The 20,174-nt window shown below is 50.0% G+C and overlaps 1 protein-coding gene across 1 annotated transcript in view; it reads right to left on the bottom strand.

Moving 5' to 3' along the window:
• Positions 1–7,170: 7,170 nt before the first annotated feature.
• The window catches only part of EPS15L1 (epidermal growth factor receptor pathway substrate 15 like 1), a 98,618-nt gene continuing 85,614 nt past the window's right edge, over positions 7,171–20,174 (bottom strand). Inside the window, exons 23-24 of the mRNA XM_081091958.1 lie at positions 12,683–12,888; positions 7,171–7,798 (exon numbers count right to left, since the gene is read on the bottom strand). Coding sequence (XP_080948084.1) covers positions 7,655–7,798; positions 12,683–12,888 — 350 coding nt within the window. The 3' untranslated portion in view covers positions 7,171–7,654. The remainder of the gene's footprint in view (positions 7,799–12,682; positions 12,889–20,174) is intronic.

The following is a 20,174-nucleotide window of genomic DNA, read 5'->3' as shown; positions in this document are numbered from 1 at the left end:
AGTGGGAGGAGCCTTGAAAGGGTTTTGCCTAGAGTAGTGGTCGGCAAACTGCGGCTCGCAAGCCACATGCGGCTCTTTGGCCCCTTGAGTGTGGCTCTTCCACAAAATACCACGTGCGGGCACGCACATTACCGTGCGATTGAAACCTCGTGGCCCATGCGCAGAAGTTGGTATTTTGTGGAAGAGCCACACTCAAGGGGCCAAAGAGCCGCATGTGGCTCGCGAGCTGCAGTTTGCCGACCACTGATAGAGGAAAAGTTTTTCTAATTGCTTTATTGTTGTTGCTTTGTTTGGGTGAGAAACGATTTGAATTTGTGTTGCACTGTTCATAATAGGCAAATGGTAGCGAGAACCCAAGTGTCCATCAAAGACTGAATACACAAACATGATGTGGTCCATCCATACAGTGGAATATTCCTCAGCCACAGGAAGCACCGAAGCACTGGTACAATGTGGATGGACCTGAAAACATCGTGCTGAGGGCAAGAAGCATTGAGCCCATGAATACAAAATGCCCAGAACCAGCGCGTCCACAGGCACAGAATGCAGATCGGCGGTTGCCATGGGATGGGGGTGGTTGCTCCTGGGGACAGGTCTCCTTTCGGGTGATGGAAATGTTCTGGAACTAGAGAGAGGCGATGGCTGCACAACATAGCAAGCATAAATGCCACGGCGTTGTACACTTTATATGGTTCATTTTATGTGACATGAATTTCGCCTCAAAACACAAAATCGGTTTTAAAAAGAAGCCACTGGGAATCGAAGCTTCGATTGTAAAGCTTCACTTTTTTTAAGTGAAGTTCTTTTTGTGAGTGTGATTGTGAAATAAAATTCATCAAGGGAGACATGGATGGCAAAACATGGCATGTACCTATACACAATGTGTTTACATGTGTACAAGGTGTATACACATGTACAGCGGGATATTACTCGGTCTTAACAATGAAGAACATTCTGACACAGGCTGCAACTTGGATGAACCTGGAGGACATGATGCTGAGGGAAATAAGCCAGGCACCGAAGGACAACGTTAGTGACTCCGCTTATATGAGGTCCCTAGAGGGGTAAGATTCCTAGAGAGTAGAATGGTGGGTGCCAGGGGCTGGGGAAGAGGGGGAGTGACAAGTTGGTGTTTAATGGGAACAGAGCTTCAGTTTGGCAAGATGAAGGGCGTGCTGGAGATGGATGGTGTGATGGCTGCACAACACTATGAATGTACTTAATGCCACTGAACTGGGCACTTAAAAATAGTTATGGTGGTGAATTTTCTTATGTGTATTTTACCACAATTTTATGAATAACTAGGAAAGAAGGAAAGAAAATCCTGTCACCTCCCCCATCAACTAAACCATCTTCCTTGACCCAGTCAATGAGAGAGAGAGAGAGAGAGAGAGAGAGAGAGAGAGAGAGAGAGAGAGAGAACGAGAAGAGCTGCGAAGCTCATACAACTCAAGAAAGTGGAATGGAAAATGGAAAAAAGAGAGAATTTTCTTCCGCCTTGGCCTTCCCTGGGAGGGCCAGACAGGGATGGTGAACCGACTGGCTGGGGTGTGCCATGAGGGTCAGAGGACCATGATACAAGAGAAAGGAGGATGACTCTGTGACCTCAAACAGATGTCCTACAGAGCAGGTGCTCAGGAGGCTGAGGGTCCCTGGGATTTTTCCGAGCTGGAAAAGATCGATTCTGTGGGCATGTCTCAGTCAGGGCCTGAAGAGAGAACCATATCCCATGGCTCACACTCCAGCTCCTCAAGTTTAAATGCAGGCGGTTTCTATGCGTGAATGCCAAGCCATTTCCAGTAAGTCTCACTGTCAGCTTAAAAATAACCGCCGTGGAGGCCGGGACAAGCGCAGGATACCGGCCAGCAGCGCCACAGAGGGCAGTGGCATCTGTCCCCGTCAAGCGGAAAGTCCCCTGGCCAAACCTCTGAATTAAAGGCCACATCCTGCTTTTGGACACGACCGTCATTATCAAATGGTGCCCAATCATGGGCTTGGTCCACGGAGCCCCCTCCTCTCCCCAGACCTTCATACGATGGCACAGGAAGCACGTCAGGGCTTGGCCTCCTGCCCCTCCTGCACCCGACACCAGCTTTCTTTAGAATGAGAGTCCCACAAGGAGGAATCAAGTAGTTGCTTATCTAATATAGACAGAGCCACCTCTCAGCTTGCTCCTGGCCAGAGCGCTAGACTATATCAGCCTTGCTATCGCAGTGCGAGCGCTCACTATCACAGCAGCCATCACGTTAATAATAACCATCTGAATCAGTAATGACAAAAACCACTACAACTGGCTGGAGGAGGGGGAAATGGGGAGGTGTTGGGTATAGAGTTTCAGTTTTGCAAGACAAATTCTAGAGAGCGATTGCACAACAATATGAATATTCTTAACACAACTGAACTGCACACTCAACATGATTAAGATCGTAAATTTTATGTTATGTTATTGTAAACCACAATTAGTAATTTTACTAAAACTACTATGGGTCTCAGTCCCTAAGTGTTTAGAATATGCTGGGAACTCTGCTGTGATCCACACAACAGCCCTGAGAGGTCGATGTTATCACCTCCACTTTACAGATGAGGAAGAATGACTCCCGAAGTCACCGCTAGCAACAGGGGAGCCGACTTACACCCTGTCTGTCCGGCTCCAGCGCTCTGCCCTTTCCAGCACACCCAGGGCCTCCTCATAACTCCGTGACCTCTCTGCTCGCCCGCAGGAGAGGAAAGCCCTTAGTCGCTTATCCCGGGATCTAGAACCAGAGGAATCGGAGTTCTGGTCTACCACATTGTTCTCTTAGAACCAAGACCCCCACTTCCTTTAAAAAGTGTGTTTATGGTTCAACAATGGCTACATCTTGTGTTGGGTCTTTTTTTGGCTCTTGGAGTGGAAACTCTGCCCTTTGTCTTTAGTACAAAGAAACAACATTCATTGCAGACCACTATCTCTGAAGTCCTTCTGCTCTGGTCCTCAGAGAGGATGCTGGCTTTCGCTGAAGGTTAGCATAGGAAAACCATTGGAAAGCTGCAGATTTGTTCATTTATTCAACTATGTTTCTTATGATGTAAAAGTTTTTAAAGTTAATATAAATATATAATTATATTGATGTATTATATATTTCCTATATTGATATAATTTATATATCAGTGATATATTTTATTAGTGATCTATTCTTTGTTATCTTACCCTATTTATTATATTATATATTTATTTGAACTAGCATTTCTCCCTTAGCTAACAAATGGTTATCAAGAGTGGAAAAATATTTTAACAAAATATATTTGAAATATAACATTGCTTAAATATAAGGTGTACATGCTAATTTGATACATTTATATACTGTATGCGTTCAGGATTGCCACTGCAGCGAAAATTAGCACCTCTATCACGTTACATATTTGTCATTTCTTTATAGTAGTTGGAATATTTCCGTTCCAGTCTCAGCAAGTTTGATGATTATAATAATGTTGTTTATTCATTTTAAAAATAATAGTGTTGCTTACATGTGAACAAAATACGTTAAATCACGATGAGGCTAGCACGGATGACATCTATTCCATTTTCTTCTTTTACCTGAAATCCTAAACTATGTGCCTGTCTAGAAACTTGAATCATAATCTTTAAGAGCATCACTGGTGGTCGGGTCCAACCTGCTTGGCCAGATGGTAAGCTGAGGTCCTGAGGGTGTGGGAAGTGCGCCCAAGGTCATGACTCAGAGTGCGCACACAGCACGGCCACCAGAAAGCAAATCAAAGAGATATTTAAAGACCCACTAAACATAAACACAACGTGAGCCATGCCAGCCCACATCACGTAATTTCTCTGGAATAGGCTTCTGATAAGGATCACATTTCCATTTCCCTTTATATTTTTCCAACAACAGCTCATGATACAATTTGTACAGCTCCTCGTAACTTGGACTGGGGAAAATTTTGGGAAGAAAAAAAAAAAGTCCGTGTTTCAAAGGACCCAGATCTGATAAGGGAACAGAAATATTTACTCCATTATTTCAAGGGGCAGGTTCTTTGTTTCTCAGATGCTTCCTGTTTTAAAAATAGCTTTCCACAACTGTTCCAGGACTTGAGTGTACTTTTCTATGAAATTGACTTTGAAGATGTGATTTCGTTTACTTGGAGCAAGTTGCAGATAATCAGTCATTCTTTTTCCAAAATGATGTTAAGACCAGGTATCCTGAGCCCTTGGGTTCTGGTCCAACTGCAGCTGGAGCTGGATCACTGGACCTGGAGGGGATAGGAACCCGCTGCCCCAGGTGGGAGCCGGGGGACATCACCTCCTAAGGGGACAAAGGTTTCCAACCATCAGGGCAGTAAGTCAACAATATTACAAAATCAGAAGTTGCCGCTCATCTGAAGATGTGACTTGCAGAAATAGAGTGTTACTTTTCATTTTGTTAGGTGTGATCACGGCACAGCGGTTATGGGGAAAGGTGCCACATTTTTTAGCAACACGTCCTTGAACATGGATGGGTAACATGACGTCACAACCAAATTGTTTTAAGGCACATCTGCCAAAGGGAGGAAAGGCAGAAAGGGATTGGTGAAGCGAAAGTGGCAAAATCCAAACGACAGTTGATGCTGGGAGATGGTTGTGGGGATTTATTGTGCTCTTCTTGCTGCTATTATGGTTGGAGATTTTCATCAGACATTTTTTTCACACTGGATACTTTGTTTTTCAGGAAAGGGTGTGAGTGTTCTCTGTCAAGGAAGAGGCAGAATAGAGCCGGTGGGAGTGGGGATGGGTTGGTGGATGTGAGGCTGTGTACACAGCAGATGTGTGTGTATGCACGTCTGTGTGTGTGTGTGTGTGTGTGGCTGGGGAAGAAGGAAAAAGATTTAAAACTGGCTCATAACCTTATTTTGGAGGGGACTGAGAACTTCTAAGAATCAGATGAAAAAGTCATGGACAAAAACAAACAAATATATACAAAATACACAAACATTGAAGCCATCCCATTCCCCTTGGTAAGAACTCTTTCGATCCATTGCATGGTCTTCAACTCAATGCATTGCAAGGTCTTCAATTCAACGTATGGTCTTGCATTTATAGGACATAAAGAGCCTCTTTCTGTGTCTTTTCTGGGTACATTGAAAATGTAAAGCAGCAGCCGGCATAAGAAACAAAGCTTTTCTAAGACCAGCCAAACACCGAGCCACCACCACTGGCGGGTTTTGGGGCTCTGGGCGAATAACTGCAGACACAGCGCCTTGGTTTTTCCTTCTGGAAAATGGGCCAACACCCCACCCTCCTCACCTACAAGCCTTCTCTGAGGTTAGAACAAAATGATAGAAGTTGAACAGCTCTGAAAACTGTGAGGTTTTTGCCAAATAGTGTGGGTCTCGTGTTCAAGCAGGGAGCTCGGGCCGCCTTGGAGAGGCGATGCGGTCCGTCCCTGCAGGGCCGTGGCGGTGGGGCCCGCGGCGCCGCGTTTTCAGGTGTGTTCTGGTGGCTCCTCCACGGAAGGAGGAAGCCTTGGGAATCACCTCCAGCCACATTCTGGAAGCTGCTTACTTTTCCAGAGGATGAGGGGCACCTGGCAGACTAGGAAACCCATAAGCCTCACACCAGGCCTCAGACCCGTGTCACTACTCTGACCTTCTCCTCAAAACTGTAAAGGTACCAAGACTAAGGGAGTCCCAGGAACTGTCCCAGCCCAGAGGCACCTCAGGAGACATGGTGACTAAATGCAACATGGGGTCCTGGGACAGAAAAAGGACACTCGGGAAACTGAGGAAATTGAATAACATATGGGCTTTAGTTAATAATAATGTCTCAGTATTGGCTCCTTAACTGTAACAAATGTTCCATACACATGTAAGATGTATAAAATGGGGAATTGTGTGAGGCCTTATGGGAACTCTCTGTAGTATCTTTGTGATTTTTCTGCAAATCTAAAACTGGGTTTGAAAAGTAAAATTAAAGTGTAAAACCAAGCAAATAAAGTCAGCCTTTGTTATCCACAGGGGATGGATTCCAGGGCCAACACAGATACCAAAACCCCAGGATGCCCAAGTTCCTTATATAAAATGGTGTGGTATTTGCATGTAACCTACATATCTTCTCATATACTTTAAATTAGCTCTAGGTTACTTATAATACCTAACACAATGTAAATGGTATGTAAATAGTTGTCGTACTATTGCTTAGAGAATAATGATTAAAAAAGTCTGTATGTGTTCGGTACAGACGCATAGGTCTAGCTACACAGTACATGTCAGCAATAGCATAACATTTCCCCCCAATATTTTGTATCCGCTGTTGGTTGAACCCGTGGATGCAGAATCCGCAGACACGGAGGGCCGACTGTACCTCTCAGAATGATTGCCTGGTTTGGATAAAGCATTTGGAATCAGGCAGCTGAGAGCCACCGTGCAGGGGTCAGGGGTTGTCAACAGCCCTGCCCCAGCTGGAGCAGGAAGGGGAGAGAGCAAGGACTGGGACCCAGACACGCAGAGCACTGAGAAGGAACTTTTCAAAAGGGCTTCTGGGGTCTAACTCCGCTGGGGCTGGGCTGCGTGTGCCCCGTGATTTCCGTCAGGGCTGGTCCTGGAACATTCTGTGCCTGTTTAGTCCTGGCGTTAGCATCTCCCCCCATTTCTTGCATGGTTTTGGGATTGGAGGTTTCTCTGGATAAAGGCTGTTCTAAGGCTGTGTTCTGGCTGCTTAGATTCCATCTTTATCATCTTCACCGGACAGAAGTTGTATTGTCTGCCTGAGGACAGTGAAAACCAAAGCAGGGCCCAGTCTGCAGTGTCCTCAGCAAGTCCTGAGGTCATCCCAGCAGTTATGTCCAAGCTTCTGGAATGTTCCGGGGGAATTCAGCTAGTCCTAGTGGAGAGCTCTCCCAGTCTGCATTTCCGAGCTCATGGTGTGAAGGATGCCCCTCATGTGGATCAAGCCTCAGTGAACTGTATGCGGGAATCTCTTTAAACAGCAGCGAGGTGACAAACGATTGTATCCTTGGGGGACAAGACGACCCATGAAACTTCCAAAACTGGCTTTCTCTGTGGTCCTAGGCTACTCAAACAGGATTTAAAGAGAAACACTCAACCTAGTTCTCCACGTCACTGTGGCTGGTCTGCCTCTGTGACATCACGTGTGAACGTTACTGCAAGGAAAACGATATTTAAATGAAAGGGAAGAAGAGAGTCTTTGTGTTTTGTATTAAAATATTTTATATTAATCATTCAAACTTAATTTTTATACAACGAATGCATACATCGCCAGGGATCTGTCTTGGGTCGGGGAGGCGGCAAGGTGGGTGCGCCCTGGCGCTGGTACTCGGAGCAGCTATGAGCAGAGCGTGGCAGGCCAGGAGGCGCCGCCCGCTCCCTCTGCCCGTTCCAGGCGGGGCACTGTCACCGACTGGGCTGTCACAGTGGAGAGGTGATGGTGGTGGCGGTGGCCTCTGCCTTTCCAGGCCTCCCTGCAGGGTGAGCCTCATTTCCTCGCCTGGGACGAGCCGCCCAGAGCCTGAGGCCTTCTGACCAGCAAGTGCTTGACCTACAGTGGCTGTCACATGTCACAGGTGAGACGGGACCGCTGTGCGAGCGTGTGTATATACAGACTCGAGGCTTTTCCTGTTGACAGCCCGCCACGGCAGTCCTGCCCGCGCACGTGCTCGGCTGCCTTTGCCTAGGTGGGCATGTCAGCCTTGCTGAGCGCGATGGCCAGCTCCAGGTCCTCCTGCTCCTGCCGCCGCAGCCGCGCCAGCCTCTCCTGCTCCGCCTTCTCACTCTCCCGCTTGGCCCACGCCAGCTGCTGCTCCTCATTGCCAAACTGCAAAAAAAAAACGCAGGTTGGGTTACATGGCTTGGGAGCTGCCGCCACCAGCCAGGGGTGGGGTGCGTAGGGACAGGGGAGGAGACCCAGAAAAGGCCTGTCAAAGGTGGGCAGGGAGCAGGGAACCGCACGCAATGCTGGGATGCATGGGTGAAAAACCAGAAAAAGCCAAAAGCTTGTATCTTGGTTGGAGCTGGGAAGGGGACACACATGCCCCGGCCCTGACACCCAGGCTGGGAGGGGTCACATGATGGAGAAGCAGGGCCAAGTCTGACCTTAGCCGCCACCTTGGACCTCAGAGAAACTAGCCACCCGCCCCTGCAGGGACGGAAGCAGGCGACACGACGCATCGGTGTGGGGACACTAGTGCCGGCGGTCCCCCGGGACTGAGTCTGGGGGGAGCCCCCCGCTCAGCCTCCTCGGGGGCCGGAAGGGCGTCTGTCCCTAAAAGCAGCTGCGGAGCAGAGGTCAGCTGACCCCCAAGGAGCTAGGATGGCGAGCCTGCAAAGCCTGGGCTTCGAAGGCAGGCTGCTGACGCGGTGGCGACAGGCGCTGGGACCACAGAGTCTGGCTTGAACAGATCTCTGATTTCCAATGTGCAAAAAGGTCTGGAGGCCAAAAGTGCGGTGACAACGGTCTTGAAAGGTGGCCTCTCCTCCCGCCCAGCCGCTCCGGCTCGCCACAGCGGTGCCCTGGCATTTACGCCGCCATTCAGTCCACAAGGTTTTCGCTGTTGGTGTCCTTCTCCGAAAGGTTCCATTTTTAAAAAAACGTTTTTTTCAAACAAGGGAGAAAACGGTTACAACTCCAAGGTGGGTGATTTCAAACCATTTGAGGTCCCTTAGCTCTAGGGAAAGAAAAGAAGAGCCAGATCCACCCGCTTTTCTCCCGGGGTGGGTCCCTGGCTCCCCCGGGCTTCCCCGAGGTCCCCGGTAACGGCTCTGTCTCCCAGTGAGACCCCTCTGGCCCCGTGGGCCCGGACGCGAGAGCAGAGCTGCGGTCTGTTCTGGGCCTTGGCCTCCCTCCGCCAGAATCTGGGTTCTCAGCACTGACTCTGCCAAGCCCTGGGTGACACAGATCAAGCAGCAGGCCGGCCCTCTGACGGGTGCCCAGGGGAGCAGACAGGCCGAGAACCCCACTCCACACAGCTCCTGTGGAGGCCCTTGCAGGCCCACCAGGGCGCTGGGAAAAGGAAGTGTGACAGGAATGCACAGCTACTTCTCCACACACACACAGAGTCCGCGTGACAGCCCAGGAGGTGGGATTCCAGACAGATGGCAACACCACGGCCTGGGGAGGGGAGGTGGCGGCAGAGCCCAAGTCCTCAGCAGCCTGATTCTCCTGGGGTTGGGAGCGGGTGGGCTGTCAGCTGTTGCTGCAGGAAGTCTGGGTACAGGATAGGATCCAGGCCTCCAGGGTCTACCTGTGCTCTGGGTATGGAGGCTGGGGTGAGGGGCTGGGCTGAGACAGGCTGTAGGCCCCAGAGAAGAGCTGAGAGTTACCCTCGGCTCCTCAGGCCAGCGAGGGGAGGTGACTGAATGGGCAGTTTTGAATGATTCGTGGTTCGATGGCCGATGTGGGAGTGAGAGAGGGCCAGAGGGGGGGATCCGGCAGGGGAGTGGGGAAGGGTGATGGAGGGAGCCTAGTCTGAAGCAGAGGTGTCCTGGCGGAAGAGAGGGGGCAGCCCAGGGGCCTCGCCCCACCCGGCCTGGGAGTCAGCATGAAGTACCATTCTGGGAGGAAAAGTCAAGTCTTTGTCTCGTTGAGAAACTGCCCAAACTGTTCCCCACCCTTGTGTTTCCACCACTGGGCACAGATAAGCCCCAACACTGTGGGGAATTTTCCAACACCTCAACAGCAGAAAAACAAGGAAAAAACAACAAATGCTGGTGGAAATGGCTCCAGGGTGCTGCTGACAGGAGAGGGAGGCGACAGGTGCACTGACAGGGACCCTGCCCCCTTGCCTGCCAACGGAAGAGGGGTGGGGCTGACGAGTGATGCCACGGGTTATCCAGACCAAAGCCTTGGTTCCCGTGGTCCCCAAGCACGCAGCCCGCGTGTCTCAGAGCCGTCTGTTCACAGGTCTGCATGTCAAATGAAACAGCTGATAGAACGTTCCAGGTGCCTCCTGAGAGACTGGTTCAAGGCCAGCTCAGGCCCCACCGTGGAGACTCGAGTCAAGCACGTGGTATACGTGCGCCGGAGAAGCATCGTGGACCATGACGTCCGAGAGAAAACTGGCGGAGGGGGTGTCTGTGTCTCCAATCAGATGACAGTCCTTCCTGGGCCCCGGTGGAGACGCCGGAACAAGCCTATTGTCCAGTCCTCTGACCTGGAGGCGTCACGATGGCCAGGTCCGGATGCCAGCGGGCAGCTCTGATCTCTGTTATCACTCTGGTGCCATCATGGAGCTGAGCCACACAGTGGGCAAGAGGATGCTGCCCCTCCAAGACCCCTTCCCGAGGGTGCCCACTCGGGAAGAACGCTCTGCGGTTTTATCATTGATCCTCGATTCCTGAGGGCCAGGTGCCATTCCTCCACGGGGACTGACATCCGCATCCCGAGACATCTAACGGCACTGCCACCACCGCACCCGAGGGACACTCTAGCTGCCTCCCATTAACTCACTCCACAAGGCAAAGCTTGCCCCCCCTGACATTTGCTCTGCTCTCAATGCAGACTTCCGGAAAAGTGCCGTCTTGCTAACCTATAAACACTACTTCCTAATAAACACATCCGCATTAGACAGAAAGGCTGGTTTTTAAAGAAATCTCGGAGAGGTTTCCCGTGAACAAGCAAAAGTCACCCATTGATGGAAACTTGGGTCTTGTAAATTGGAGGGTTCTAGGTGGCAGAGCTGGGGTGCCAAAGGGGGACCACATATATGTATGATATTGGTGCCTGAACTCTAACACGAACCAAGCTACCTTTGCAGAGGTAACACCATGTCTTGGCGGCACTCAGAACATCTGATCTGAAAGTCACACTGCCAGTCTGCTGGGCGGTGAAAGACCCCTCAGTTTCTACTGGGGAGCTAAAATACACCAGACAAACCCCTTTGGCCTTCTTTGAGTTAGCACAAATCCAGGTACAGTGTACCCTGAAACCACAGGCTAAGGGGCTGGACCCTCGACGCCATGAACATGCAAAGACATCCTGATTTCCCAGAGGGAGAAGGTTTTAACATTTTTGGACCATGGTATGACCAAGGGGAACAAAATGTCTCTCCTCTACCCATCCCATCAGAGGGGGCAGAATCGCACCGATTTCCAGATTTCCTCTGGAAAACCTGGGGCATCCGAAGCGGGAGGTGATTTTAAACAAAAAACAGAGCTGCAAACGCCACTGGGCAGAATCAGATTCCCCACCTGGAAACGAGGGTGATTAAATACTGGGAGTGTCTTAAAATCAAAGTTAACGTGTTAAACGTGTTCTGGAATGACCAGAAGTGTGGAGCCAAATGATAATTTAAAACCTTGGGTATTTTTTTTTTAATGTTTTCCAAAACCTAGCCATCGGGAGGGTGCAGGGTCCACAGGAAACAGAGTTATGCGTTTCAGAAAGAGAACAGTCATTTCTTCAAATTGCCATTCGAATCCACTTACCCCTCTGCCCTGCCCAAAACAGAGTACCTGAGTCCTGCATGAATGGCTCTATTTTTTTCATCAGCATTTAATATTTTTTTCCACTGAAAAACAAACGTGGTCCTATTCAAAAAACCGTAGATAAAGCAGGTTTTGTTTCTGGCTTTTATTAACAATGTCTCCATTTGTACACATCCACAGTGTGCACAGGCTGTCAACAAAACTGAGCTAACTGCAGTTGTAAAATATTCACAGGTCGCCAAGAGCCAGGAACATAGCAGCGTATTGGGCAGCTTCAATAAGCCACAGGATAGCTGGGCACGAGGTGGGTCTGGAATGAATCGGGCGTCCACAGGGCACGGATATGGACAGCAGAGGTTGTTTTAAGAAGGATATTCTAGGAGTCAAGCATCTATAAATAATGCACGTCACACCTAACCAGAAAACAAGATACTTGGCATATCTGAATGAAGAAAACTTAAAAAAAGCAAGAAAAGAAAACGTGGGTGCCCGACAGTAAAACCAATTCTGGGAAGACGAACTCTGAATCTGAGAACAAGATCTTTGGATACTGATGACGGTGCCAAAAACACCAAAAGTGACAGCATTTATAATCTGGAATCTTTTTCATACCAAGAAATAGCCAGACTTCTGAAAAGGCACTTGAATTTGCTTAAACAGCTTTTGGAGGGCTTGGGGTTGGGGTGTTTGTTTGTTTTTTTGGCAAAGGGCTTCAGAGTGGTTGTTCTAGGCTGGATTTCTCTTTTCATCAGAGCTGGTAACTGAAATGAAAGTTTTTAAAAAACCAAACTGCTCTTCCTTCATGCACCCGCCTGGGTCCTTCACTTCGTACTTGCTGCACAAACTGCGCTGAGGAGGGACAGTTAGAATTCTTGCACAGAGACCCTTTGGGGACAGCGAGATCCTAATGTAACTTTTGCAATCTTGCTTTAACATCTCGGCTTCCAAAAGTCAATGAACACAACAGCCTCCGGGCGAGAGAAACAATACAGAGGGTCAACCGGGACAAGGAAAGGGAAAGAGAGACCCACGGGGCGGCCACCAGCTTGGGCCACCATGCTGGAAGGACATGTGCCCTCATCACAGAGTATCCAAACCATAGCACTTTTTTTATTGAGAAACATTTTTTTCTTACAGAAAGCAGCAGTACAGAATAAATAACACAGTTGATGGCATGAGGTACCAGGAAACGTAAGCCAAAAAAAAAAAAAAATAGCCCCAAAGAAGCTGCAAGCGGAGGGGAGGGAGTGGAACGGAGGCGAAGAACTCAACTTACAGAGGTGAAGTCTGCAAAGCCCAGGGAAGAGGCTTTAGAAGGCTTAGCTGAAGAGGAGGGAGCAAATGGATCTTTTCCACTAAACGGGTCCCCAAACCCCCTTTTATTTTGGAACGGGTCACTGCTGTCAGCCCCGAGCGGCTGGAATGGGTCGGGGGAGTCGGGAAAGTCTGCAGAACCGAGCTGGCTTACAGGTGTACTTTTACCTGGAAAGTTCAAGAGACAGAAAAAAAAAAAAAAAAAAAAAAGAAGAGAAAAAAGAAAGACAAGTTACTAACCACAGACAGAACAGAGTCCATGAAATGGGGTTGCTGTGGGATGAACTGTGCCCACCCCTGCCCCACCAACTCATGTTGAGATCCTCAATCCCAGGACCTCAGAATGTGACTGTATTTGAAGAGGCCTGGAAAGAGGTAATTAAGTAAAAATGAGGTCATTACATGGGCCCTAAGCTGAATGGTGTCCTTATAAGAAGAGATCAGGAAGACACAGGGGTAGACCTGTGAGGACACAGGGAGGAGGCAGAGCCGAGAGAAGCCTCAGGAGAAACCAATCCTGCTGACACCTTGACGTCACACGTCCAGCCTCCAGAACTGAGAACAATAGATGTCTATGGTTTAAGCTGCCTGGTCATGGCAGCCCCAGCAGACGCATACGGGGCAAGGAGGTCTGCCCGGTGACTGAGCATCAGCTGAGAGCGGGACCTGCCCACAGTGGTCCGCCTGCCTTTTAAGTCACAGTTTAATGGCACGCCAATGCCAATAAGCTGTGCCATTGTTCACGATCTTCTATGCCGTCATCGAGGACAACAGAGCTGGCCACTGGGATGGAGAATGGAAAGCCTGCAAGGCTAAAAGTATATTAGTTACAGCTTTTTACAAGAAAACTGCATCCCCTCACATGGAGAGGATGTTTAGCTCTGATGCCTGGCAGGCAGTAAGCAAGCTGTATGTGAGACTGAGGGATGCTCCAGGCCCCCGGAAGTCAGAGCCAGGCCAGCTGGGTACCCTTTGAACCCCAAAAGGAAACGGAGGACTCCCAACTGCAGCTCTGCTCTGCCAGAGATGCTCAGATAAGGGTGGGTACCTCCCCCAGTGTCTGCAGTTTCCTGTCCAGCTCCTGTCTAGTCTCCTCCAGTCCTCTGCACCTCTTCCCACTGAGAGTACCGCCGTGTGTGAGGGTGGCAGGGGAAGCGTCCGGGGGAGGACATGCAGCAGGTCCTCTTTGGGGTGGCTGGCTCAAAGCCCTGAAGAGTTGCCTTGGGGACAGCCCAGGCGGTGGCACCATCTGAGGCTTAATCACAGACACACATGTCCTCACACGGAGCACACTGGGAGGGTGTGTGTGTAGGTGTCCTGGAGCACCTGCAGCTACTTCTGGGCCGAGGGAGACCGGCTCTCATGTGTACATGGTGCCAGTGTAAGGACACCACACCCATGGGCAAGGGTGCCCTGGGAGACAGCGTCCAGAGGGATGGGGACACAGGGAACAAATGCTGACCTCCTGGCCTGGCTACCCCTGGTCCCCTCTCCACAGCCATTTCCACTGCCCTGACTGCCCTGCACTGCCCAGGCCGGCTAGTCGCTCACACCTCCACCTCCCCTGGCACCTCCCTTGGCCACTCCTCCCCTGCAGCCACCCCCACTGCCTTGACCACCTCCCATGGCACCGACTTCTGTCCTGGTCTAGCCTCTAGCACACCTGAGGGTCCCGGAGGGTCAGCTCCATGTGGGTGGTGGAGCTCAGCACACTATAGATGCCAACAAAACCCACCCTATCCCTGGTTCCAGCCAGGGATTCATGGGAGCCAGGGACTCAAGGCCTTTGGGGGAACCACTCTGAGAAGCTAGAAGGGACTAAAGGACCTCTAGCTTCCCTCCTCTGCAAGAAAGAGCAATATTCACTGGTACACTCTTGGGCTAATTTTTTTTTACCAGAAACTAAAATGATGATGGACTAAACAGCAGAATTCTAACCCAGGAGAGGGCAAGAGCTAGTGGAGGCGGGCTGAGAGCCCCCAGGGAAGGGCACAGACTCTGTTCCCGGCAGCAGGTCCGCGGCAGCTGCCTGACTTTTGGGGCATTCCTTGCAAGGTCTGGCTGGTCACAAAGAACAGATGCCTAAGCAGGATAAAGAGGTCAAGCCGATCCCAGCCAGGGGTCTGAGTGTTCAAGTACATCGCCCGCTACTGTGTTTTTCTTCTTTTTAATTAAGAACTTCCTCCCCTGGTTTGTTTTTTTGTTGTAGATTTTTTTAATTGCTTTTGGGGGTGTGGTAAGAATCCAGCCTGCTGGGATTTGAAGCTGAGGTTTCTGACAAGCAGAGATGAAGGGGAGATGAAAAGCATCGTTCACATCAAGAATTGCTCACGCCTGGTTTGGCTGGTGCCGAAACCGTTGTTATTTAGAAATCATGACTGTGTTCATATGAAACCAGGGCACATCAACTGCTCTTGTTTTCAGAGGGGGGGGAAACACAACGGTTTTTTCTCGGTCATCTGTTTTTGTGTTTCAGCACAGGCTGAATTATTATTGTGCATGACACTTGCAAAGTGGGGGGTGCTGCCAGTTCGGCTGACACTCTGCTTGTGACCAGAGGATTTCTGAGGAGGACACACGCCAGGACAGCCCTGAACCCAAACTTCTCTCTGCATCCCCACTTATTTTTAGCAGCTACACTTTTAAAACATTCTGGCTCTAGTTCCTGCTTTTACATAACCACTTCTGCTAATTCCTTAATCGTTTTCCGATTTTCTGAGGTGTAGCTTATCTCAAACGGGACAGAATAACTTTAATTTGCTTCCGTGGCCCTGAGCACTCATTGCACAGTTTTATGCCTTTTCATAGTTCCAAGCACCACGAGAAAGGATCATGACTGATGCAGGTTTCAGAGAAGAAACAAAAAATCTTTCAAAAATTGGCACAAAAGCTAGCCAGAATGATGCCTGGCACGCACGGTTTGGTGTCATCTTCCTAGATTTCTGCCCAGGGAACCACCGGCCCCCGAGTGTAGCAGAAGGCGATGACCAAAGTCAAACGAAATAGAGACCCCTGGGGGCTGCAGGCTGCTGACTTGGCACCCACAGCGATTCTCCAACACTCAGAGTAGTTTTCATGAACAAGAGGAGAAGGACGCAAGATTGAAGAGAAGGCAAAATAGGGCTTATTTCAAACCGCAGCAGTTTCAACAGTTACCCAAGCGGTGCACCGAAACCGCACACAGGACTGCCTTTAGCAAAAACAATATGAACCCGATGGTTTACCACAGTGTGTGCTGTTAAAAAAAAAACTTGGTGGCCGGCTCCACCCTGGTAGAAATGTCTTCAATTCTCCTATTTCTTAACTTCTCGAGACCTGAGAGCCCCCAGGGCCGGGATCAGCCAAGTAGCCAGGATCAGGGCAGTGACTCCAGAACAAGTTATTGGCAGCGAAGCTCCCAGTTCTGCTTTCCCAACATGCTTTTCAGGAAACCCTGGCCGGGAAGGGTCCCTGAGAGCCAGTGCATGGAAAAACAACAGAACACAAACATACACTCTGCCCCGCCCCCCAAACTTCAAAACACATGAACACTGAGAAGTCTGAACGGAGACGGATTCTCTTGTTCAAAATTCTTAGGAGGAGAATGATAGGTTTTGGACGATTTAGGATCTCAACATATCTGATTAATAAAATATCAAAAATACACAAGTGTGACTGTATTCATTCCAACCTTTCCAACCAGACACTTGCTGAGTTCTATTTATAAAATTCAGGGCTAGAGTTGGAAAATGCAGTTCTGCAGATGAGAGATAAATACAAAAACAACAGAACAAAATAAAAAAATAAAAAACAAAGGTTTGTGGTCAGGACAGCTACCCCACCTCAGCTATTACCCTACACAACACAGGACGTTCTCACAACTGCCATTTATCCCAACATGGGACGTCCACACAACTATCACTCACACTACACAACATGGGACAGCACACAACTGTCACTCACCCTACACAACCTGGGACTTCCATCCTACGGGGGATCCTCACACAACCGTCACTCATCCTACACAACCTGGGACTTCCATCCTACGGGGGATCCTCACACAACCGTCACTCATCCTACACAACCTGGGACTTCCATCCTACGGGGGATCCTCACACAACCGTCACTCATCCTACACAACCTGGGACTTCCATCCTACGGGGGATCCTCACACAACTGTCACTCATCCTACACAACATGGGACGCCCACACAACCACCAGGCTTCTTAGAGTCACACCACAAGGAGAGCTGTGGCTGGGGAGGGGGCTCTCCTCATTCCTGTGGCTTCTCCCTTCCACCCCCACATACCAGCAAAACAGAGTTGAATTGGGGGGAGTGGGGAGAAAGAGAATACCAGTCTGTTCAGAGCACAATGCTTCAAGTTCAAAATCGCTTGGGAACTTTACTGAAAAAGATTGCTTTTCACCAACACAGATCCATGTTTGCTCTGGCTCCCACTATGGTGGGCCGTGGAAGGCCAGGATGCACAGGACCATCTCGCTGGCCTGCAGGTGAGGAGTCCTGCAGAAACAGCCCTGCGCTCACTGCTGCACATGCAAGGAGAAGGCGAGCGGCAGATCAAAGCTGTGCCAAGTAGCACAGCCCCGCGATAAAATCTGAGGTCCCACCATCACAGCATTGAGATTTTCCACTAAAAATATTTACCGAATTTTAAGAAAATCGCTTAATGCATTGAAGGGAACAGGATGAGGTTTGGTTCTGAATTGTTGAGAAAAGCTGAACAAATATTTACTATTATCCACTGGGCTCCCTACAACTGGTGTGTTTCCATCCTCTGGGAGGGGTCTGGGAGGTCAGAGGTCATGGAAATCTCACAGGGTGAGGAGCCCAGTGGACATGGGGTCAACCGGAATCAGAAAGGAAACAAAGGGGGGAAAGCAGCCATGCACTTTGGGTCCTCCAAAGATAAATACTTCTTGGAATGAGAAATACAAGTTTCAAGGTTTCCACGAAAGGCTACTATGACATTTATAAGAAACCTGGTGGAGGGAAAATCAGATCTACAGCCAAAATGGGGGGAGGGGGAGCTACATGATTCACAGATGAGTCCCACTTCAGTCATCACGGCAAAAAGAATACAGACTGCAGGCCTCACAGTTCTGCTTTTTGAAAAATCACATTGTTCTTTGATTTGCACCTTCGACACACTCTGCCGGTCTGCTCACACCCTCCAGGGGCTCAGGCGCCTTGGGGACCTGGGGAGACGCTGGCTACACAGCAGCCAGGTGGCGGGCCCTGGGTCTGCACCACAGGGGCCACAGCCTTTGTTCCTCCCTACAGAGGAACGCTGATGCTGCCAGAATGCCAGTTCTGCTCTGGCAGAGAGGTGCCGTGCCCACATATAAGAAAATCACCAGGGTGCCACGCTGTGGGTCTAGAAGCGGTTAGAAGGCATGTGTGCATTGGAGGGCCACGTGCAAAGCCCATCAAGAACATTCTCCTGCTGTGGGGGGCAGCTCAGGAGTCAGGAGAGCCTGTAGCAGAATGGGGGACCCTCATGCTCATTCTTTTTATGACCATCTGCCCCCAATCAATCATACATGTGCTGCTTTTCAGTTGACAATGGTCGGGGCGGGGGGGGGGGGGCGCGTTGACTCAGTGCTTTGAATGTGAGAAAAACAAGAAATGAACAACCATGTTCACCCCCATCAAAAAAAGGGCAGCACAGGAAGCACCTTCCTGGCCCCCCTCACCTTGCTGTAGGTGGAACCAAAAACCCAAGGGCTGGTGGCAGGTACACAGGTCCCAGGGTAGTTGGGGAGGGCACCAGGGGCAGGGCAGTGTCTCCTGTCTGTTCACACCCATGCTCAGATACAGGATGGGAGTTCAGGCTCTCTGCACCCAACCACACGACCCTCCAGGACCCCAGCTGGCTGAGCCAGGTGAGCCCTGATTTCTGTGCTTCAAGACCCCAAGCCTGGGCATTTGCACCGCACTGAACAACAGGTGACAACTGTGTCACTTGACTCCCACTCAATCCGCCCTTCTGGGTGCAGGAGGGTGGGTGTGCGCTAAGATAGGCAAATGCTTCTATTTTCGAACTCAGCCGACTTTGCAGAACAGAAATTCACCCAAAGACAACCCATCTCCAGGCATTTTACTTGTAAGAGGCCGAGAGGAAAGCACTTTCCCTCTGCAAGCAGGGTCCTGCCAGCTCTCGAGCACTCCTTCTCGGGGGCACGCCCAGCCTGGCACAGACCCTGCCCGTGTGCAGGAAACGTGGCTCCGAGGGCTGGCCAGCAGTGCCGAAATTTTCCAGGCTTCTCGTGCTGGCGGTGAACCACTTGTCCCATTCTAGAACTTCATATGTACCCACTGATTATCTCTTTGAAATCATCGTGGGAACGGAATTAAAGTAGTTAAGTTCAAGGCTGAGGTGCTAACCGCATGGCTCAACTGGAGAAGCCATTTTAAAAGTGGATCTTGTGTGGTAAACATGAGGTCGGGACCCACATGGGTGAAGGACGACCACCATGGTTTCGCCCCAGCCTGGCCTCTCAGAACACAGGGAGAGCCAAGCACACACCTGCCAACCCAAGGATAGGCGGCAACCAGAAAACTGCGCAAAAGAATGAACCTGAAGCCAGTCAACCTGTGTGGAATCGACACACAGTTTGTAGAAGGGACTCAGGTTCTAGGGGGAAATGATTTTTCCCTTTTTTTTGAGAATCTTTTGAATCGCACAGGATGCAGGTTAAATGGTATCTCGTTTGTCTGTGGTCATCAGAAGGATTATGGGAAGGGAAAAAGGGGCAAAAAGACCTCATAAGTGTGTGCACTGGCTTTTTGGGGGGGGGGTGAAAAGGTCATTAGCAGTAATAAAAGGACAATTAAATTGTGGAGAGGTTAAAGGTGACTGGCTGGTTAGTGGTGAAGGCACACTAGCTGGTGTTACCCGGGCTCTGCAGGAACCGCAAAGCAGGGCTGCACTTGCAGGAAGTGGCAAGGGTGGGGCCGGGCACAGCGTCCCACTATCTGTCGCCGTGGGGCGGGAGGCCCAATCACTGACACCCACACAGCCATTTCCTGCACTTGAAAAAAATCTGTTTCTCCCTTTGCAAATCAACAACTTTTACCTAGAAACTCTTCAGCGGTGAGTTCTGACTGATCTCGATCTCTGCCCGTTGCAGAAAATACACACTGTTTACCTGGGGAGGTGTGTGCACGAACTCCAACTGACAGGTTTCGAAGGGTCTGATTTGCATCTGCCTGGAAGAAACCAATTTTCTTGACCCCAAACAGACACCTGCTGGTTACTCAATACTATAATAGACCTTTCTAGAAAAGACCTCCAGGCACAGAGAATTCAGTGCTGAAGCCCTGTTCCCCAGAGGGTGACATGATGGTCCCCAAGGACGCCCTTCCTGGCTGGGGTCAAGAGAGAATTGAGGATCTGGGGTTGAGAGCAGATGGCCAGCCATGGGCTGCTCTAGTCACATGGGTATGACACCAG

The sequence above is a fragment of the Myotis nattereri genome (assembly GCF_964212035.1).
Source record: "Myotis nattereri genome assembly, chromosome: 5".
In the NCBI taxonomy this organism is placed as follows: Eukaryota; Metazoa; Chordata; class Mammalia; order Chiroptera; family Vespertilionidae; genus Myotis; species Myotis nattereri.
This window is presented reverse-complemented; position numbering and strand designations above follow the sequence as displayed.